The sequence below is a fragment of the Epinephelus fuscoguttatus genome, linkage group LG4, assembly GCF_011397635.1.
Source record: "Epinephelus fuscoguttatus linkage group LG4, E.fuscoguttatus.final_Chr_v1".
Lineage (NCBI taxonomy): Eukaryota > Metazoa > Chordata > Actinopteri > Perciformes > Serranidae > Epinephelus > Epinephelus fuscoguttatus.
This window is the reverse complement of record NC_064755.1, coordinates 20,898,228-20,916,600: the sequence shown is the minus strand read 5'-3', so window position 1 is coordinate 20,916,600 and position 18,373 is coordinate 20,898,228. Positions and strand designations below refer to the sequence as shown.

Below are 18,373 nucleotides of genomic sequence, written 5' to 3'. Positions count from 1 at the left end.
ATTGCTCTTGCAAAGCACAGCCAGCCATGCCACATTCTCCAAACATATAGTGCCAGGGTTTTATCTAAAATAAAGTCACTTATATTGGCATATAGCAGAAACATTTTGGAGTTAAAAAGTATACAAAATATATTACAACAGTACCTTTAACAAAATAGCATTAGTGCAGATACTTAATAATATTAATTTGTATTGTAAAAATACTGTTTTTCTTTCTTTCACCACAGTTTACAAAGAACATAAGTCATGAGTCTGAGGACACATAGTTAATATGTTAGCTTACAAACTGTACGGTTTACAGTAGTATTATATTCGTGCAACAACAAGGACCTACCTGAGATTAAAATGTTCAGTTTAGTCATTTGTATAATTTAGGAAACAGCAAGGGAAATAAAATACTTATTAAAAGGCTCATGTCAGGATTCACACATGATCATTCAGTCGTGACCCTGTCAGGATGAATCTCATTGACAGTGGTAGTGGAATCGCACTTTCAGAGTCCCACACAGTCAGCAGCCTGCTGGAGACGGAGCAAAGTAATACAGAGCCAGCAGAATAAGGTAGACAACCACCAGAGCTGTACCTGCAAAAACAAAAAAGACACAATATTAAAATATTAAAAATTCAAATTGGAGTGCCATCCCAATGTTTACTTCATTATTACTTACATTAAGGATTCAGCACCCAGTCTTAAAGGTTTAATTGTGACTGAGCATGTTGTGTCTTATTAATGTTTAGACAGGAAATAGCATCTCAGTAAATTAAACAAGATAGATGAACCTTTATTGATCCCAAGATAGGGAATTCAGTTGTTGCAGCAGCTCAAGGACAGAAATGCATACAGATACATATAGAAAGTAACAGAAATATTTATCTATTTAGGCAGACATCTCTTTGGCCGATATCTCCAACACTCTGCAACTCACACCAAAACAATCTAGACTGATATATAGCCCTATGTGTAAGAGGAAAAATGTGTATTTATTATGATGAGGATGATAGGGTGAACTGTCCCTTTAAGTAATCTTACTCTGTGTATGTCTGTACTAATATAATAGTATAAGGTTAAGTGCTGTAACATCTCTCATGTTCTTATATTCCGTTCAATCAAACCCTCATACTGGTTCAGTATTAAGCTATTGTTAAACTAACCACAGTATAACTATATTAACTGTATGGTAGTCCATCATAAGGAATGTGTTCAGGTTAATATCTAATCAAAATGAAAATCACATGTACTCAGGGACTGTTGTGACAACTCTTTCTGTGGCATGTTTGGCAGGTTCATTGAGTTTTGTGCATATATCACTGTCAGGATCATCGACTGATATAAAGGAAGACCTGAGGTGATTCAGCAAAGTTATCCAGGTAAATTATTAAACCAATATCCTGGTCCAGGGCTCTTTGGTCCTTAACTTTAAGAGTTGGCCACTGAATAGGTACTTTCAAATACAATAAGTAACCACATATACATCCTAATGTGCTGATTATTTGTCTTCTATGTTTGAATCATCCAACAACATATCACATGAAAGTAGTGCTCTCTGAGCAGCTGACTCTCAAATATCAGCAGCCCTTGTGTTTAATATATACTAGTCCATACCACTTGAGTGCACAGTTGCCCACATACAGTTTCACATGGTGTGTGTTTGGGATAGAGGTCATAGGAAATAGCAGATTAAATAGTCAACTGAACCCATTAAGCATTAACCCATTTTTAAGCATTTTTCTGTTGTTATAGCACCACCCAGTTGCCAATTAGAGTTAAATTTCTCCAGTCACCTTGAGGCGTCCTGTTCTACATATTTACCAAGTTTAGTAAAAATCGATATGGCGGTTAGGCCTAGATAAGAAATTAGCTCTCTAGCCCCCCCCCCCCCATTTTGTTTGATGGGGTCAATAACAGAGGGGTCCCCTCAGATTATGTGTGGTCATATGCCTACAAAGTTGCGTGGTGATCGGTGAAACCCTTGAGATGTTATACACCTTTATGTGATGAGCCATGCTCTCCACAATATTCATTGCCTTATAGAAGCTCAGTTTTAGTAAGTTTTCCAACGTTTGCCAAGAGGGAACTTTAGATATTGGTCCCTAGATTATGTTCACCGAGTTTCATGCAGATCGGTCAAACTTCCTACGAAGAGATCGATTTTAAGTGTTTTTCAAAAAAATTTAAAATGGTGGAAAATCTATATAACTGGAAGTTATTGGTTCTTGAGGCAAATTTGTTCCTCATGAGGAGAGGCATCTCTGTGCAAAGTTTCATGTCTCTATGATATACGGGACATGAGATGTGCCCAAAGTTTGCAATTTCAATCGGTTGCTATAGCGCCCCCCTTTGGCCAATTGATGTAATATTGCTTCATCCGCATCCTCCCATGACCCTCTACCACTGTGCCAAATTTCACATGGATTGACCAAGTCAGTGAGGAGAAAAACGTGGAACAGAGACACAGACAGACAGAGTTTTCGTCATTATATAGTAAGATGACATAATGATTTATACATGTTATAATGACAATGTTGATGAAAGTGTAAAGTGATATAACTAAGTTGTTCTGCCACAGATCTTCAGCTAGTTTGTTTTTGAAGCACATGAAGGAACCAATCTGAAGACTTGAGGTGAGCTTTAAAACTGGTCAGCAAAAATGCAAAGTATATGCAATCTGTAATACATGATCTCAAACATGTGGGATCATCAATATGAACCTTAGAGACTGCTTTACTCCTTTTCAGATCTGACATATTTCACAAGGGGGTAGCACATCAACACATAAAGATTGGTCTACTAGAGGTTTTTCTGTATTATTCAAAAGACAACATAATTTAAAGATGTATTTATTTTGATTAAATTAAAAAGCCACATTGGCTGTTTACACCTGGGTGCAAAAAGCGTCTACCTTAGTCTAAATTTCAGGTTTTCCAATGAAGGATGTTCTAGCACTGATTACACTGTAAAAAGTAAATCCTAAACACATTAAACTTACCCTGAAAATAATCAGACTTGCCGTCCATGAAGATGTAATTGACGAGAATCACACTGAAGATACTGGCCCACAGGTGCAAGTCACTGAACAACAGCACAAACCCCACATCCTGTCCAAAACAGAGATGATTACAGTGACTATAAAACAGCAAACAGTAGGTATCTATATGAATGAATCAGTGATCAGACTGAAGAAAGGGGGTCTTACATAGAAGGCATTAAATAAGACCAGAATTGGAATCTGCAGCATGCAGACCTGAACTGCCATACAGCTCCCCACCTCCAAGCTGAAGAAAGACAAATCATTTAGATACAGACGACACTTTTTAATCTAACTGAGTACCTTTTCGATAAGACAGGATTTACCTAAGACTGATGTTGTTTTGGAGAGCAAACTGGATCCCATTAACAATCTCCGGGATCTCAGGAACCATAGCGAGAATTGTCACCCCAATGAAATACTGGAGAAAGAGAGACAGACGTCAACACGGCTGCAGGAATCGACCAAATAAAACCTGACTCAGATGCTCATCCTGACCTGGGAGATGTTGGGCTGGTTTAGTATGGGCTGGATGTGCTCGGTTGCAAGATCAGCACATGCAGACGTGAGCACAGTGGCCATGATGAGGATGACCAGAGACCTCCAGCGTGACCAGTGGACCACTGGTCCATTGTGGCCAGTCACTGCACAGACGTTAGGTTACTGTTCACTGTCTCAGAGAAATAATGAAAGGTACAATTTTGTGTTTAACTGAGAGGGAGACTCGTACCCTGTCCGTCTCCAACATGGATGTCATAAATGTGGGAGTGCGTCTTCAGTGTGAACATCAGACCAATGATGTAAGCAGTTGGCAGGAGGGCAGACACTGTGTACACCAGAGGCCTGATGAGGGAAGAAAAATAAAGATGAAACTCAAAAGACCACATAACAGCTTAGCATGTTTAAGCATATTTAGATTAAGTCCTTTTATCTCTGTCTCAACCACTTTCAACAGCATAGACCATTTTAAGACTGATTTACATCCTTCCAGACAAATACTATTTTGCATTTGTTTGACTAGAATGAAAAGACTTTCGAGTCTGCTACTGAAAATTAAACCAAGAGGACAAATAACAAGCAAATACAGATAAAGAGTGCTGCAGGTGTGACATTTTTTCTAGGCCAGCCTGGAAGTTAGTCTCGCCCTGGTTCCCTCCACAAAAAGTCAATGTGATTTTCCAACTGGGTCTTACATTACTGCAGAAAATAAGCTCTGTTGCAAACACAAGTCCATGAAACTTCAACATTTTTTTCCAGTGAGATAAGCTTCACAAATGAACACCACTTTTATGGTTTTTGATGCATAACTGCCATCGCCAGAAGTAAAAAGCTACATTAGGCTACGAATGAACTAAACTACTGTTGCATGACTTCAACATTGCCACCAAAATAGAATGATCGCCTTGCAGTTGTCTGCCTCCGTGCACCAGTCAAGCTGCAGTTACAGTTCACATCCATGACAGTGAAAACATGTATGCTTCACACACATCTTCCCCGTGGCAGCACAGAAGATCTATACAACCACCACAGTTTCAAGGTGAGCACCCAAGAAGGGTATCACCAATTCAGCATCTGGCCAAATGTCCCCTCTGTTCCTGAGATATGACCCTGAATAATGGCCAGAAAAGTGTTTTTGCAGAGGATTATGATGTCATAGTGAAGTTGACAACATGCCATTTGGATATCTGATGTCATTATTTAATCATTTTATCCTTTAAGACATTTGTGTGAAATTTTGTCATGATTAATGCGTGAATTCTTGGCCAGAGTTTTGTGCAAAAACATGTCTTGTAAGGTCACAGTGACCTTGACCTTTGACCTTCACCTTTGACCTTCAACCACCAAATTCTAATCAGTTCACCACTGAGTCCAATTGAACAATGTGCCAAATTTGAAAAAAAATTACACTTACTCAACATGGTCGTGGAACAAGGTACCGTTGTTCTGTTGAAAAAGAAAAAATCACATTATTCATGATACAGTTTATGTAAAACACATATTGCTTGTTATAATGTGCTTGTTAGGATGAGACTAATGATGCTGACCAGATCGTAGTGACAGTTGTGGCAGATGAACGGCCCGCTGCTGTTCCCTCCAGTGGAGTTAGTGCAGGCGTCGCACACCAGATTTCCATAAGCCTTAGAGAACAGTGTGGGGGCAAACACACCTGCCATTGACAGAGGGATGAGTCAGTGTGTAACATTTTGGAAATGCTTTTACTTTGCATTTGATTTCAGTTTTGGCAGACAGAAACAGAGCGTAACAAACACATGTACAGCTGGTGCACACCTGAGAATCACAGAGCGTTTGGTCATTACTGAAATAATCTACACATCTTTTCTTTATCGATACGATATCTCTGAACATGGGACTTTCTATTCTCCAGACAGTTACTTCTCTGATGTAAAGACACTGGTTTATTTGTTTGATAATTTAATATCCACTAGAGAATTGTGTGATAAAATTTACTTCATTAATTTCAGCTAACAGGTGGTGCAAATGTTGAATGTTAAAACACATGCAAACACAAAGAAAACAGCAACTGTAAGTAAGTAAAAAACAACTGTAGCTGTAACATTTTGTCTGCAGGTGGCGCAAATGTCAACATTTTAGTAGCTGCTTCTTTTTGCATCTGCAAAAACATGTTTACATCTGGACATCCAAACCGCTGCTGCTGCTTGTTCCCTTTTGAAAACACAGGTTGGAGAAACTGCAGCTAATTAAACATGAATAAATACATTTCTAAGTACATCAGGACCCAGGTTCATTAGGTGGTTTGCATCTAAAATACAGCTACAAAGTGAAAATTGTCTTGTTTTTATTCCATAAAATGGTCTGTGACTTCTTTTGTTGTTATCACCACCTGTGTCAGACACTTCCAACCTTGTACAGCTAGATGACGCCATGCAGTACATATCTATCTAATACTTGCCTCCTACAGAGATGAAAAGCAAGGCAGAGCTCACTCCTGTCGAGCGACTGTTGAATCTCTGCTCGCTGTGTCTCAGCCCTCCGATTATCATGCAGATACCCTGAGAACAGACAAATCAAGGAGCCTCATTCCTGATGCACATGCTGTTTGAACGTGACTTTCGTCTCCACTGTGATGTGACTGATTCACTGATTTCATTTAATTTTTCACTGAGTCTACAGCTTCTTTCAAAAGTAACTGCAGGTTGGCTCACGGGGATGAAGAGGATGCATCCAAGCAGCGTGCCAGTCAATGCTGCTTTGACAACCTCCTGCAGACACGGGTTGGCAGCACGGTGACCTCTGATCAGGGCTGTGATGTAAAAGGTCAACTCTGTGATGGAGCCGAAGGTGGCGTTCACCACTGCACCCACTGCGAAGTTACTCTGGGCTGCAATACTGCAAGTGTCAGAAATAAAAAAAATCGGTGACTCTTTTAACATTTCTGGAAATTAGATGTATAGGGCAACATCAAATTGAATTTATGTTTTACAGGTGTGTTTTAAAGGGATGAAAACAACTCACCTGGCAATGCCCATACCGATATAATAAGACAGAGGTATGATGGAGCAGAGTGCTATGGCGAACTTCACATTAGAGCTGGCGTACAGGTTTTCTCTGTCAACATATCCAATTACCAGGGCAACTATTACTAGTGGGAGGAGGTCTGAGATGGGGGTCAAAGATGATAACAGGTCTTCATATGACACATATGACTACGTTTACATGCACAAAATATTTTTGCCCTTATTCTGAACTAAGTTGTTTACATGGCTCATGAAAATGAAATTCCACTAATATTGCTGTGTACATGCAGCCGTGTAGACTCAGATTAATGTGCTTTAACATGTCATTTATCATGCAAAATTATGGAAAAGTGGATTGGCTGGTGCCGCTTGTGCCATTTTGCTTCTTTGCATCAGAATAGGATTTTTCCAAAGTTCTCCACCTGCGGCAGATTTGTTAAACTGTGTGAAAATAACGTCCCTCTTTTATTACTTCAACCACCGTCTTGCACATATTCAAAACCCTGTTGATATCTAAGTCTTTCATAATGTTTTAAAGCAGTTGTGTTTCTTCTTCCGATTAGAAATGTGGGCTTTTCTTTTGGGCATGCATCGCTACCCCACAGCCTTGCAAACTTAAGGCGAGCTAGTCATAAACAGGCCAGAGGCAGGGTGTCGCAAACTGCGGTAAAAACCCCGACTGAGATACATATTGTAAATGTGCTGTGTGTATGTCCAGAGAATGCTCTTCAAACCTGAATCATGTCGACATATCCCACATGTCTTAATCGAAAATACTACATTCAGAAGAAGGCCTAACTCAGGATATACAAACAGAACATGCTGTTAACGTGGCCCATATCAAATTCATGATAATATCATATTTGGAATAATAGTGGAAATATTAGTGTGCATGTAATCATAGTCACTACTGACACACACTCTTCACACACACTGCTAAAGGATACTGACAGCGAACACATTGATCCCATCAACAGTGTACTTGTAGTAGTACCAGTTTACAGCATGGTAGCAGCACAGCACTGCTCTGGTCTCGTACACTTGATACTGAGGGTAAAATAAAAAATAAAGAAGCTGGTGCATGAAACCAACACTGAATAATCGCTGCGTGTTTATGTGCGTTGAATAAACATTAAATCTCTCCCTTGCCTTCCTCTGTGAGCAGGTGGACACAGAAACATCCTCAGGAGCCAAGAGAAGAATGACACCCAGTGTGCGTGCGTTCATCTTGCAAACGGGGATGGTGAAGACCAAGATCCAGGAGAGGAAGCAGGCCACGGAGTGGATGACCACCAGAGGAGGATAACCCAGCAGCAGCCACACATAAGTGGAGATGCGATGCTACACAACAAGGAGAAAAATATCCTATGTTTTGAATCCATGTAGCAGAGACTGGTTAGTCATATAAAGTGTGCTCATACATTGTCTATATGTGTACTGTAAGTACCCAGTAGGGAGAGCGCAGAGGTCGTCCTGGCAGCTCTGAGATTGGCACCTCTGTAGGCGAAGGCAGCAGAACTGGTGAGTTATCATCCGCCCCATCTATGTTACACTCACAGTCTGGTGCTTGCTCACAACATCTTCTCAATGTATTTCCAATCTGGAGAAACACAACCAGAGGGAAGTGTTATTTCTGGCTCAGTAGGGCACTGACTTTACATTTCATCTAGTGTAATCACAATCACTGTGGCAACTAACAATTATTTATATGATTGACTGGTCTAATTTTCTTTCAAGTAGTTCATTGTTTAGTGCACACAATGTTGGGAAATAGTTTAAAATCTTCACCACAATTTCCCAGAGGCAAGGTGACGTCTTTATACTCTGTGTTTATCTGACCAACAGGCTAAAAACCAAAGATATCCCATTTACAGAGCTACAAAACAGAAGATCTTCACATTTGAGGAACTGCAGGCCGTGGATGTTTATGTTTCACCATGATATATAAATTATTAATCAAAAGTAAAAATTTTGTTGTCAAAACTACACAAAGGAAATCAAACCCAAGTAAACAGTAACAGATAGGGGTGTAATGATACATCCACCTGGATCGATGTCAATTAAATGAATGGCGATCCAATATAATTGATGCACAGTGAAAACACCAATAAATATCATTGTCTTCAAGATACGCCTTTATTTCAAAATTCCCATGGCATGTGTGTGTCACCATTTTCGTCCAAGCGCACCTCCTTTCTCAACGCTCAAACCATTCAATGCTTAGCTGCCTAGCACCCAGCAGATAATGGTAAGCAGCCATGAAATAAACAGTGAGGATATTTACTGATATTGTGTCTTATCAAAATCGAATCGTAGAGACTTTATAATATTAGCACATATTGTATCATTGTCCAAAGAATCAATATAATATCATATTGTGATGAAACTTGCCATGTACACCCCTAGTAACAGATCAATAATAGAAATAAAAATTGCCAACTAAAATAGAAATAATTTAGTTGACCTATGGCTACACCAAAGTGTGTAGATGTTAAAGGGCTAGTGTGCCTGATCTAGTGGCATCTAGCAGTGAGGTTGTTGACTCCAGCCAACTAAAAATTCTCTCATGTAGCACATAGGAGAACTACAGTACAGTGGCCGATGTGACAGTGGCCGACACACAACACAACTATTCTTATTTCCAGGTGATTATAAAGTAATGAAAATATAGTCATAGAATCTATCAACATATCCCCATAAATCCTACAGACTGGACTTTAAAAATAAGTGTTCAGAAATGTGTGCTGCCCTGATGTTTGTGTGTAATAACTGTATAATATATCAGATCAGTTAATTCCATTGGAAACCAGTGAAGGAAGGCAAACAGAAGACTGACATTTTCCTTTGGAGAAAAGGAACCGGAGCACCAAAGCCCGACTCTTAAAGAACTAACATGTCATGGCAGTCATCCAGTGACATCCTGAACTGATCTGGACTGGTTGAACACACTAACACATAATACCAGCAGGTCAGAATTTGAGCAACAAAAGCACAACAGCTTTGAGATAACAGTTTCAGTTCCCCATTGGAAAGGGCAATCTGACAGCAAGGTAAAGCGGTGGAAATATTCTGAATATAGCGTACACTTATGCTGATATAGATTTTTTTTAGGTGGCTAAAAACTAAACAATTGAGGCAGCATTTGCTCAGTGCCGTTTCATTTTATGTGTGTGACGCAGGGATTTTCGAACCAGAAGTAATTGGAAACAAACTCTGTAAACTGGTCCATACAGTTGTGATAACGCTACACAATATGGAGAAAAACTGAAGTGGGTATTCTTCTGCATCCTGTAAAGTAACACCTGAGCCACTGGTATTGATATCAAAACAACTCAGGTGCACGTGCAAACTTTATAAAACTGTGAATACATTTCTAATTCCTATCTCAAAATATAAGTCTTCACTGAGCTGGAGAATATTAATGGGATTTTCTTTAATTGTGTTCAAACAGTCAACACCATCCTCACCCACGTATCACAATAAGAAGTTGCAACTGTTTAGAGTTGCAGTCTTGTGGTGTCACTCAGTTAAAGCAAGACTTCTGCTGTTGTGACCACAAGTCTGTGAAATTTTGAGGAAACGGCATGATTCACTGTGCATCTTCCTCATTTCACTTTGCAGAGAAAGTAAAAGAGAAAAACAGAGGTAACATCCCAGAACATCAACTGAACCCAAACTGTACCTCGTGGATTGTCTTGCCGAATGGCCACAGGAAGTAGCAGGACAACTTCCAGCAGAGCTTGCCTGAGGAGTGAGAGAAATAAATGAATGAGGACAATACCTGATCAGCAATAAACATCGTTAATCTCTGCTAACTGGCTCACCTACCGTACGGCACACCGGTGATAGTGGCGAACATTAGTATGCTGATCAGCAAATATGCCAGAGAGACCCACCAACCGAACAGAAGCACATACGCTATGTTTCCACATGTGATCAGTTGACCTGACACCAAGAGGACAGACAATATTATTAGTGAAAGACTGACAAGTTCTCCAACAGTAACAATATTTGTCTCCATACATGAAGGATGATGCTGGTTTATTACAGCTTTGATCTCATTTTTGTGCTTTTGGCCACATTTTTCTGAAAATTCATAACATTGTACCCACCAAGTTTCACATCTGGGAGCACAGAGTCTGTTTACACCTGGTATTATTATGTGTCCTAGTTGATCTGATCACGAGGGGAAAGCTCTATTTCTGTCTGTTCACACCTGGCAGTAGGGTGCGTCTCCACATCCGTCTCTTCTGACCACTTGTGAGCAGATCTCACCACCCTGCTCTTTGTGCAAATAATGCCTATATAATTTCCGTTTGTAAAGACCAAATGTGTTGTTGTTGTTCTTCTTATCTAGCGGGAGGTTTGTTAGCAACACGTACAGCCTTTGCTGTTTAAAATGAGTAAAATCTTATTTAATTGTAGGGCTGGATGCAGCATACTGATTCGCAGCCCCTCCTCAGCCTGCTCTCTGTGTCTTCCTCTCTCTGTTTATCATGAGACAAGCGCCACTAGAGTACTACTGCTGCAAGAGTGTGAGCTCCATGCCGGGAGCAGTTAGTAAGAGTCCACCTGGCTGCGCACACACAGTGACAGGGCTAACTGTTAGCACCACATGGCTAAAGTTAGCGGAGCTGTTTCACTGTCAGTGCTGGTTTGTTGAGACTGCTGCTGCTGCTGCTGTGTTAGCTCGTGCTAACTTCATGCTAACTGGGCAGACATTGAATTGACTGGTAACCGAGAGGGGAGAGGCTCCAGAGACTTTAGCTCAACATCTGTGCAAGTGCACTGACAAACGTTTTCCTATCTGGTGGGGCACCAGACAAGCCATGATGTCAGCTGAGTAGGCGGAACTTTAGTGTGGCCCAGGACACATTGGCATACACACTGCTGAGAGTGTGTGGCCATGTGCAGCCCAGACCACCTCTGAAAGTGAGCCTGGGAGATCAGATCTCAAGATGCACTGTGTTCACACCTGTACTTAGAGCTGTGATCAGATCACCTAGGACGCATTTTAACACCAGGTGTAAACAGGGCCACAGTGACATCTCTAAAAACAAGTCAAACTAGACAAGAGGTGCACAGTTAATCATCATAACAGATTTAAACAATTAACCAAATTTGCTAAACTTATTTGGAAGAAGAAACAAAAGGTGCACAGTTAAATTATTACCCAAACATCCTTTGCAAACATTTATCATAGTCTACAGACTTATCTTAGAGCGACAATGCTTGCTTTGATTGTGCACATAGTTTTTTTTGATTAGTGAGGGATTGTTTGTGACATTTTAGGTCCACTCACTTTAAGCTTCACCTCCAAATAAGGTCGTTAGTCATGTGGCTGAACTGTGACTTGTTTATAACCTGTACGATCGTCTCATCAATCATTTCCCATGTTGTGATAAACCTGAATTATCCTCCAACATAAGCCTTACAAACTCCACAAGAAGCACTAAAACCTGTACCTGAATGTGGTTTAATGACGTTCAGTTCAGAGTAGAGCTCTTTCACAACCTCTGACCTGACTTCAAACGGACGCGCCGTCACATGACTCTTCCATTTTCTGAAACCAAACTGACACACACAGACACACACACAATAAATATTGAGTGTGAGGGAAGAACCATCCTGCCGTCCTGACTTACAAAAGGAAAACATTTGCTTTTAGACTTCTTACCCTGTAGTTGTTGACCAGTTTGTTGGCCTCCACTTCATTCTCCGCTCTGATGGTTCTCTTGCTTTGGATCTCCTCCCAGCTGTCATCACACAGACCTTGATTGACAATGAGACATAAACCCAGTCAAATCAGAGTTTATTCACACAGCATGTTTCAGACTCAACGGTGATTTTAAGTGCCTTACGTAAGAATTAACATATAAAGAAAAAGCAAAACCAAACAAACGATAACTGTAGATTGAAAGGATTTAAGAGACGTAAAAGTCTAACAATGAAACATCTTTGTGGGATCCTGGGTAAAGCAGCGACTAACAGAACAGTTTTAAGCCTCCATTTAAAAGAACAAAGTGTTGGGGCAGACCTAAAGCATTCAGGAAGTGTGTTCCTGATTTTCAGTGCATAATAACTAAAAGCTGCTTCTGCATGTTTATTTCTCACCCTAGGGACAATGAGTAAGCCTTTGCCAGATCATCGAAGAGCTCTGGATAGCTAGTAAAAGAACAGTTGTTAAACAAGTCTAAAAAGTTGGTCCTCAGTACTCACATGCGTGTGCAGGCAGGCGTTTTGTTGTACACCCGACAGGACATATGGACTGATGTGATGATGGAGTGTCTGTTAAATTAATCTGTGGACCTCCACACAGTCGGTCGTCGATCTGTACGTGATTGTGACCGGCCTGGGGGTCCTGCTCCCATGGAAGATCTGCAACACCAAGCAACAAACCAATTACACAAAGAAAACTAAAAACTGTTTCATGTAGTAACAAAGGACGAAGCTGAAATATTGGTCAACATTATGACAGAATTATTACAGGACATACACTCCTTCAACACTGAAACCTGAGTTAATTGGCTTGATTTCTTTTAAAAACATGGGAAGAAGGCAATGAACAATGAAATATGAAATTACCCAAAAAATTATCAAGAAATTAGTAGAAAGAGAAAATTAAAAACAAGAAAATTCGTTTAAAAAAACAAACTAACTAACTAAAATTAAAAAAACAGAATAAAGAAAGTTAAAAAATAAACAAAAACCTGGATGACCTGGAAAGAGTGCTAAAAAATTATAATAATTCTGTAACATAATTTTAAAATCAAATAATTATAAATTTTCTAAATAGTATGTACTGAAACTATTTGTTTGGGCCAGATAGATAAAAAGTCATAAATAGAAAAATGTCCATGCACAGCTGAAGTCAAGGTGCTGGTACTGTGGCAAAAGTACAAACGTGTAAAGAAAAAAACACATATATTGTGGCTAGGTACCGCACACAAGAAGGACAAAAAGAGGGCTCACGGCTCAGTGGCATCCCTCAAATTTGTGGGCCTTGAGAAAATCTCTCCCTCTCCAAGAGGAGGAGATATTACTAAAAAACTATGACAGAGAGAGTCGTTTTGGATTTTCACACTCAACAGTATGGAACCTCATGGACTTAATGAAACACTGGATCTGAGTTCATTCCTTTAGAGTTACGTGCAGATGTGATTTTGTTGTTCTTGAGGCTTAAAGTGATGATGATTATTGTTATGGTTGTGATATTGCTGTTCTTGTAAGTCAGATATTATCTTGTGGCTGTGATGATGTTATTCTTAATATTCAGAAATTATCTTTTTTCGTGCTGTTCTTAAAAATCTGAGATTACCTTACTTCTGATATGATGTGTTGTAATTATCTCTCTTGCAGAAGTGATGTTAACTTTGCATTACTATTTGAATATATTTGACTTTGTGACGCTTTTCCATATTTTATATGGTATAATGGTATTTTTGCCATTGAAACAGTGTATATATGGTATGTATTTTGTGGTACAATTATATATGTAAATTCTTAGAGTGCTGTTTCCTATTTAAACCACTAACTTCCTGTGCTCAGTATGAGCCTGATGAAGCTCTAAGCGAAACGTGTTGCTCTATTAAATTCCTCTTTCTTAGTCCTGTCTTGTGTGCGGTACGTAGCCACAATATATGTGTTTTTTTCTTTACACAGATAAAAAGTCATTTTATATTTGTGGTTGTAGAGAAAGCATGGGATAATATTACATTTAACTGTCAGGTAATTTAAATAATTTTATTCAATTAATATGAATCACTGTGTATTCACTGATATAGCCATGAAAAAAATGTATTAACATTTTGTTTCCAATATGGATTTACACAATTTTTTTAAAAAAATCTTTAAATGACATCAACTTTTTTATCCTTCATCGAAAAATCCAGAATCTATAAAAACCCTAATCTGTTTTCCACGTTATATTGTGTTAAGTTGCACATTGGCTCAAAGCTAGTTGTAATGTCACATATTCCTGCTCATATATAGATGTGTTAAACTCAGATTTAAGGAGGGCACATTCTGAGCAGAGGGAAACTTAAGATACTACAACTTAATTTATCCCAGAGGGAAATACTTAAAAGTCATATTTTTGCACTTAGGGTTTGTCTGGAAATTGAACCTGAGACCTCCCTGAGCAAGATGCATAGTCCTGAACCTTTGAGCCACATTTATAAGAAAGATAATAAGACATGAGAACTCTCTGTCACACTGCTGTAATGAATCAAACAAGTCTTTGTCTTGAGAACAACGTCCACATGCACTGACTTGATGTAGCTCTGTGTCAGTTACACAATGTGCCCGTGCTGCGCTTCTTTCTTTACAGTGCAGAGCCAGAAAAGCTGAGTCATACTATTGCTCACAATCACCCATCTGCATTTTTTTTGTCAGATCATCATAACTTCTGGCCCTGATTTAGCTGCATTCACACACTGCTTCCACAATCACTACCCTTTAGACCCCCAACCTCAGTTCAGCAACACAGCCATCACATGCACACCACTCACGATAGCACATGACCCTGGACATCTTTTTTTCCACAGTGATTCAAGGACGTTAAACTGGCAAAAAAAAAAAAAATTGGTATGAGTATTGTCCCCTCGGCCATAGCAGCCATAACTGCATCATCATTGACTGCATGTATAGTCTGCAAAGTATGTCCACACAGAATCAACACACTCGTCCTTTGTGTGTCTTTGTGTCAGACTATGTATGTGTTAATGTTTTAAATATAGTACACTGTACAAACCATCTTAACCTTAAGGGCAAACAGCATTTCTCTCTAGCTGCCTTAGAACTGGTTACTGCCTCCCAAAGCCTGACAACAGCTGGATTTGTTCGGCAGGGAAACCACAGGCATGACTGCAATTAAGTCAGGGGTAACAACATGCCCTTCATTCATTCATTTCCAGGGTTTGTCTCTTACAAGATACAGCCTTGATGAATGAATAAATACCAACAAACTGCTGGCGTCATGAGACAAAGAACACAGCAATCGTGACTTCTCCTTTTAGGCTTCACACACTTTGGGTCGAGTCTTGTTTTGTTTCCTCTTTCTGGTTTGGTATTTGCTTCCTGAAGCACAAATATATAAGATAACATTGTGTGCTGACAGAAGAGATCTTTCATAGCTTCAGCTGAGGTCACTTCTCATAGTTTTGACCATTAATATAGAAGATGAAGACCTTAAGCTTCACAATGAGTGTGTTAACTTGGACATAAATAACCTGTTTATGATCAGGTTTTTGGAGTATCTCCTTTAGGTTGATTGAGCATTGTGACGACCCCTCCGCTCCACTAGGTGTGTTCTTTCTGTTTCAGGATGCGGGTCAAGGCAAAGGGTTGTCATTTACCTCCTGAGCCACACCTGGGCCAGTGTGTGTCACTATATAAAGCTCACCCCCTTCCAGCAGACTGTCTTCTTCCCTCACTGCGCAGCTGCTGTTCCTTTGCTTTCTCTACAGACGTTTCCACACAGCCATACACGCAGACATTAATGATACTGACTTTCATGTTTATTTAGTCGTAAATAAATAAGCTTTTAACTCTTTGTAACTTGTCTCGTCTCCCATCCTTGTTGCAGCCTAAGAGTCGGGTTGTAACAGCATGTTAACACCAAATTCTGTTTATGAGAATATATTGAATATGCTACCAGAAGTATTCCGAAAGAAACCCAGATGTATATGGGAAATTTAAATAACCCCATTTCTGTGTGTGTGTGCTATGCCGGTTTGGGCATGCAAACTCAACAGAGAGGGATTCCCCCACCCTGGGGTTCAAACCAGGAAACCTCTTGCTGTGAGGTGACAATGTTAACCACTGCTCCACCATGCCTCTCTAATAATCAATCAGTCAGGGTGACTTTGTGACACTTTCTGGTAGATTACCAAGAAACCCACCTAAATTTCTGTATACTGCCTTAAGTGTTACTGTTAGAACTTGTTATGAACCTCAGCTATATTTCTATAAAGAAAACATGTTGCCAATTAAAAGATTTTAAGAAACTTTGGACCCTTGAACACATCAAAAACCCCTACCTCACTCTGAAGACATATTCAGGTAAAATGGGTCAGACATGTTGTTTTAGAACAATAATGTTTTTATCTTATTGTTTTAGCTACACTTCTGAGGTGAGCAAGAACACTATTATTTGTATTTGTGTCTGTATCCGTCCAACCAACCAAATTATCTGCATCTGTAATTGGAATGGGTGAATTTTATTCCTATGAGAAAAGTATTTACAGAACAGCCTCAGAATTGAGCGTCAGATCATTTTTTATCACAAGAATAAAACTTTCCTTTACCACGAGTACAGATCATAACACATTTTACTTGTATGAAACTCGTACTTGTAAGAAGTACATCTGCCTTGCCCATCCCGGTTATCTCAGACTAATGAAATGATTGTTTCATGTAAAGCACATTTGTAGTAACAATACAATAACATGTTTGGTGACAGGCTGCTATTTAAAGAACACAAGATGTAAAACCTCATTTGTCTCTTTTTACATCCATCCATCCATTTTCATCCACTTATCCGGGGCCATGTCGCAGGGGGCAGCAGGCCAAACACAGCACCACAGCAACGCTTTCAAGCTCCTCCTGCAGGACCCCAACGCGTTCCCAGGCCAGATGAGATAAGTAGTCCCTCCAGTGTGTTCTGGGTCTGTCCTGGGGCCTCCTACCTCTCCCTTTTTACCTGATATCACCTGACTTCACCCTAATCAGCTAACTATTTTGATAATGGATAAATCATTTAGGCCATACATCAATCAAACCTATCAAACCGTCCCTGGTCCCAGCTTCTCCACTGAGAGGATTTGTTGTTTTTCTCAGTTTTATATTATTGTAAAAGTGACATATTTGGGTTTTAGACTGTTGGCTGGACCAAACAAGCAACATGAAGAAGTCACCTTGGACTTTGTGAAACTGTCATGGTCTATTTACACTATTTTCTGACATTGTATAAATGAATTGACAAAAATAAATCAACAGATTGATCGATAATTATACACACTCACTTGCTCAGTTTAGCTACAAGGCGTCAGTCTCATAGCAGCAAGCAAAACAACACAAACAGATTTCCTAAGTCCCATCACACCATAATGTGCACTTTCAAAATAGCCTGGACACATAGGCACATAGAGCAGCACTGGCGCGCGCACACGCGCGCGCACGATGGAACTACGTAGTAATCAATACAACGTGACTGTCCGCTAAGCAACAGCCCTCTCTCCTGAGCTGACGGTGTTTACTCCTTTCATTTACATGATAACAGCCTGTGTAAATACCTGCACAGTCTGCTGACATGTTTAAAATGGAGACTCCATTCACAGCGCAGTACAGGACACAGTGTGCTTGTTACATACAAATAAAGTTTTATTCATGAACACAAGCTAAACATGAGCTCGAGCCGCTCACCTTGTGTGTGTTCAGCCGGCCTCCTCCTCCGGCTGCTGCTGTCTGAGCTGTGTGTGGATGACACAGACATGTCCGCTGGTAAAAACACCTCACCGTTAAGTCTCACCGCACTTGGTTGTCATCTCAATGAACGGACGCTTCTGTCGCTCTGCTGCTGTGAGGAGGTCGCACTGATTCACACACTGAGGATTAGACCGCGTGGAGTTGTGGGAAATGTAGGCCGTCATAGTTGAGCTCGTTAAAGGGATAGTTCAGTGTTTTTTAAAGTGGGGTTGTATGGGATACTTGTCCATAGTGTATTACACATTCTTTCTGTTTGTTTTGATTCATGTTTAAATAATGGTGACTACATGTAAATAGATGCAGTTTGTTGTTTGTACATAGGGTGGCGCACTAGAACAGGAAGATGCAGGTAATATAGGTAGG

General features: G+C 39.9%; 1 protein-coding gene across 1 annotated transcript; it reads right to left on the bottom strand.

The window, feature by feature from the left end:
- Positions 1-12: 12 nt before the first annotated feature.
- On the bottom strand, positions 13-18,129 carry LOC125887340 (uncharacterized). The gene is made up of 20 exons (XM_049574069.1): positions 17,948-18,129; positions 12,743-12,901; positions 12,201-12,295; positions 11,989-12,097; positions 10,352-10,468; positions 10,206-10,267; positions 7,971-8,123; positions 7,673-7,864; positions 7,471-7,570; positions 6,522-6,663; positions 6,212-6,395; positions 5,959-6,058; positions 5,072-5,193; positions 4,939-4,970; positions 3,757-3,869; positions 3,525-3,670; positions 3,353-3,447; positions 3,195-3,273; positions 2,988-3,096; positions 13-583 (listed from the first exon to the last, which is right to left on the bottom strand). The coding sequence occupies exons 1-20, from the start codon at positions 18,015-18,017 to the stop codon at positions 510-512; spliced, it is 2,253 nt and encodes a 750-aa protein (XP_049430026.1). The 5' UTR covers positions 18,018-18,129; the 3' UTR covers positions 13-509.
- Between the last annotated feature and the right edge of the window lie 244 nt (positions 18,130-18,373).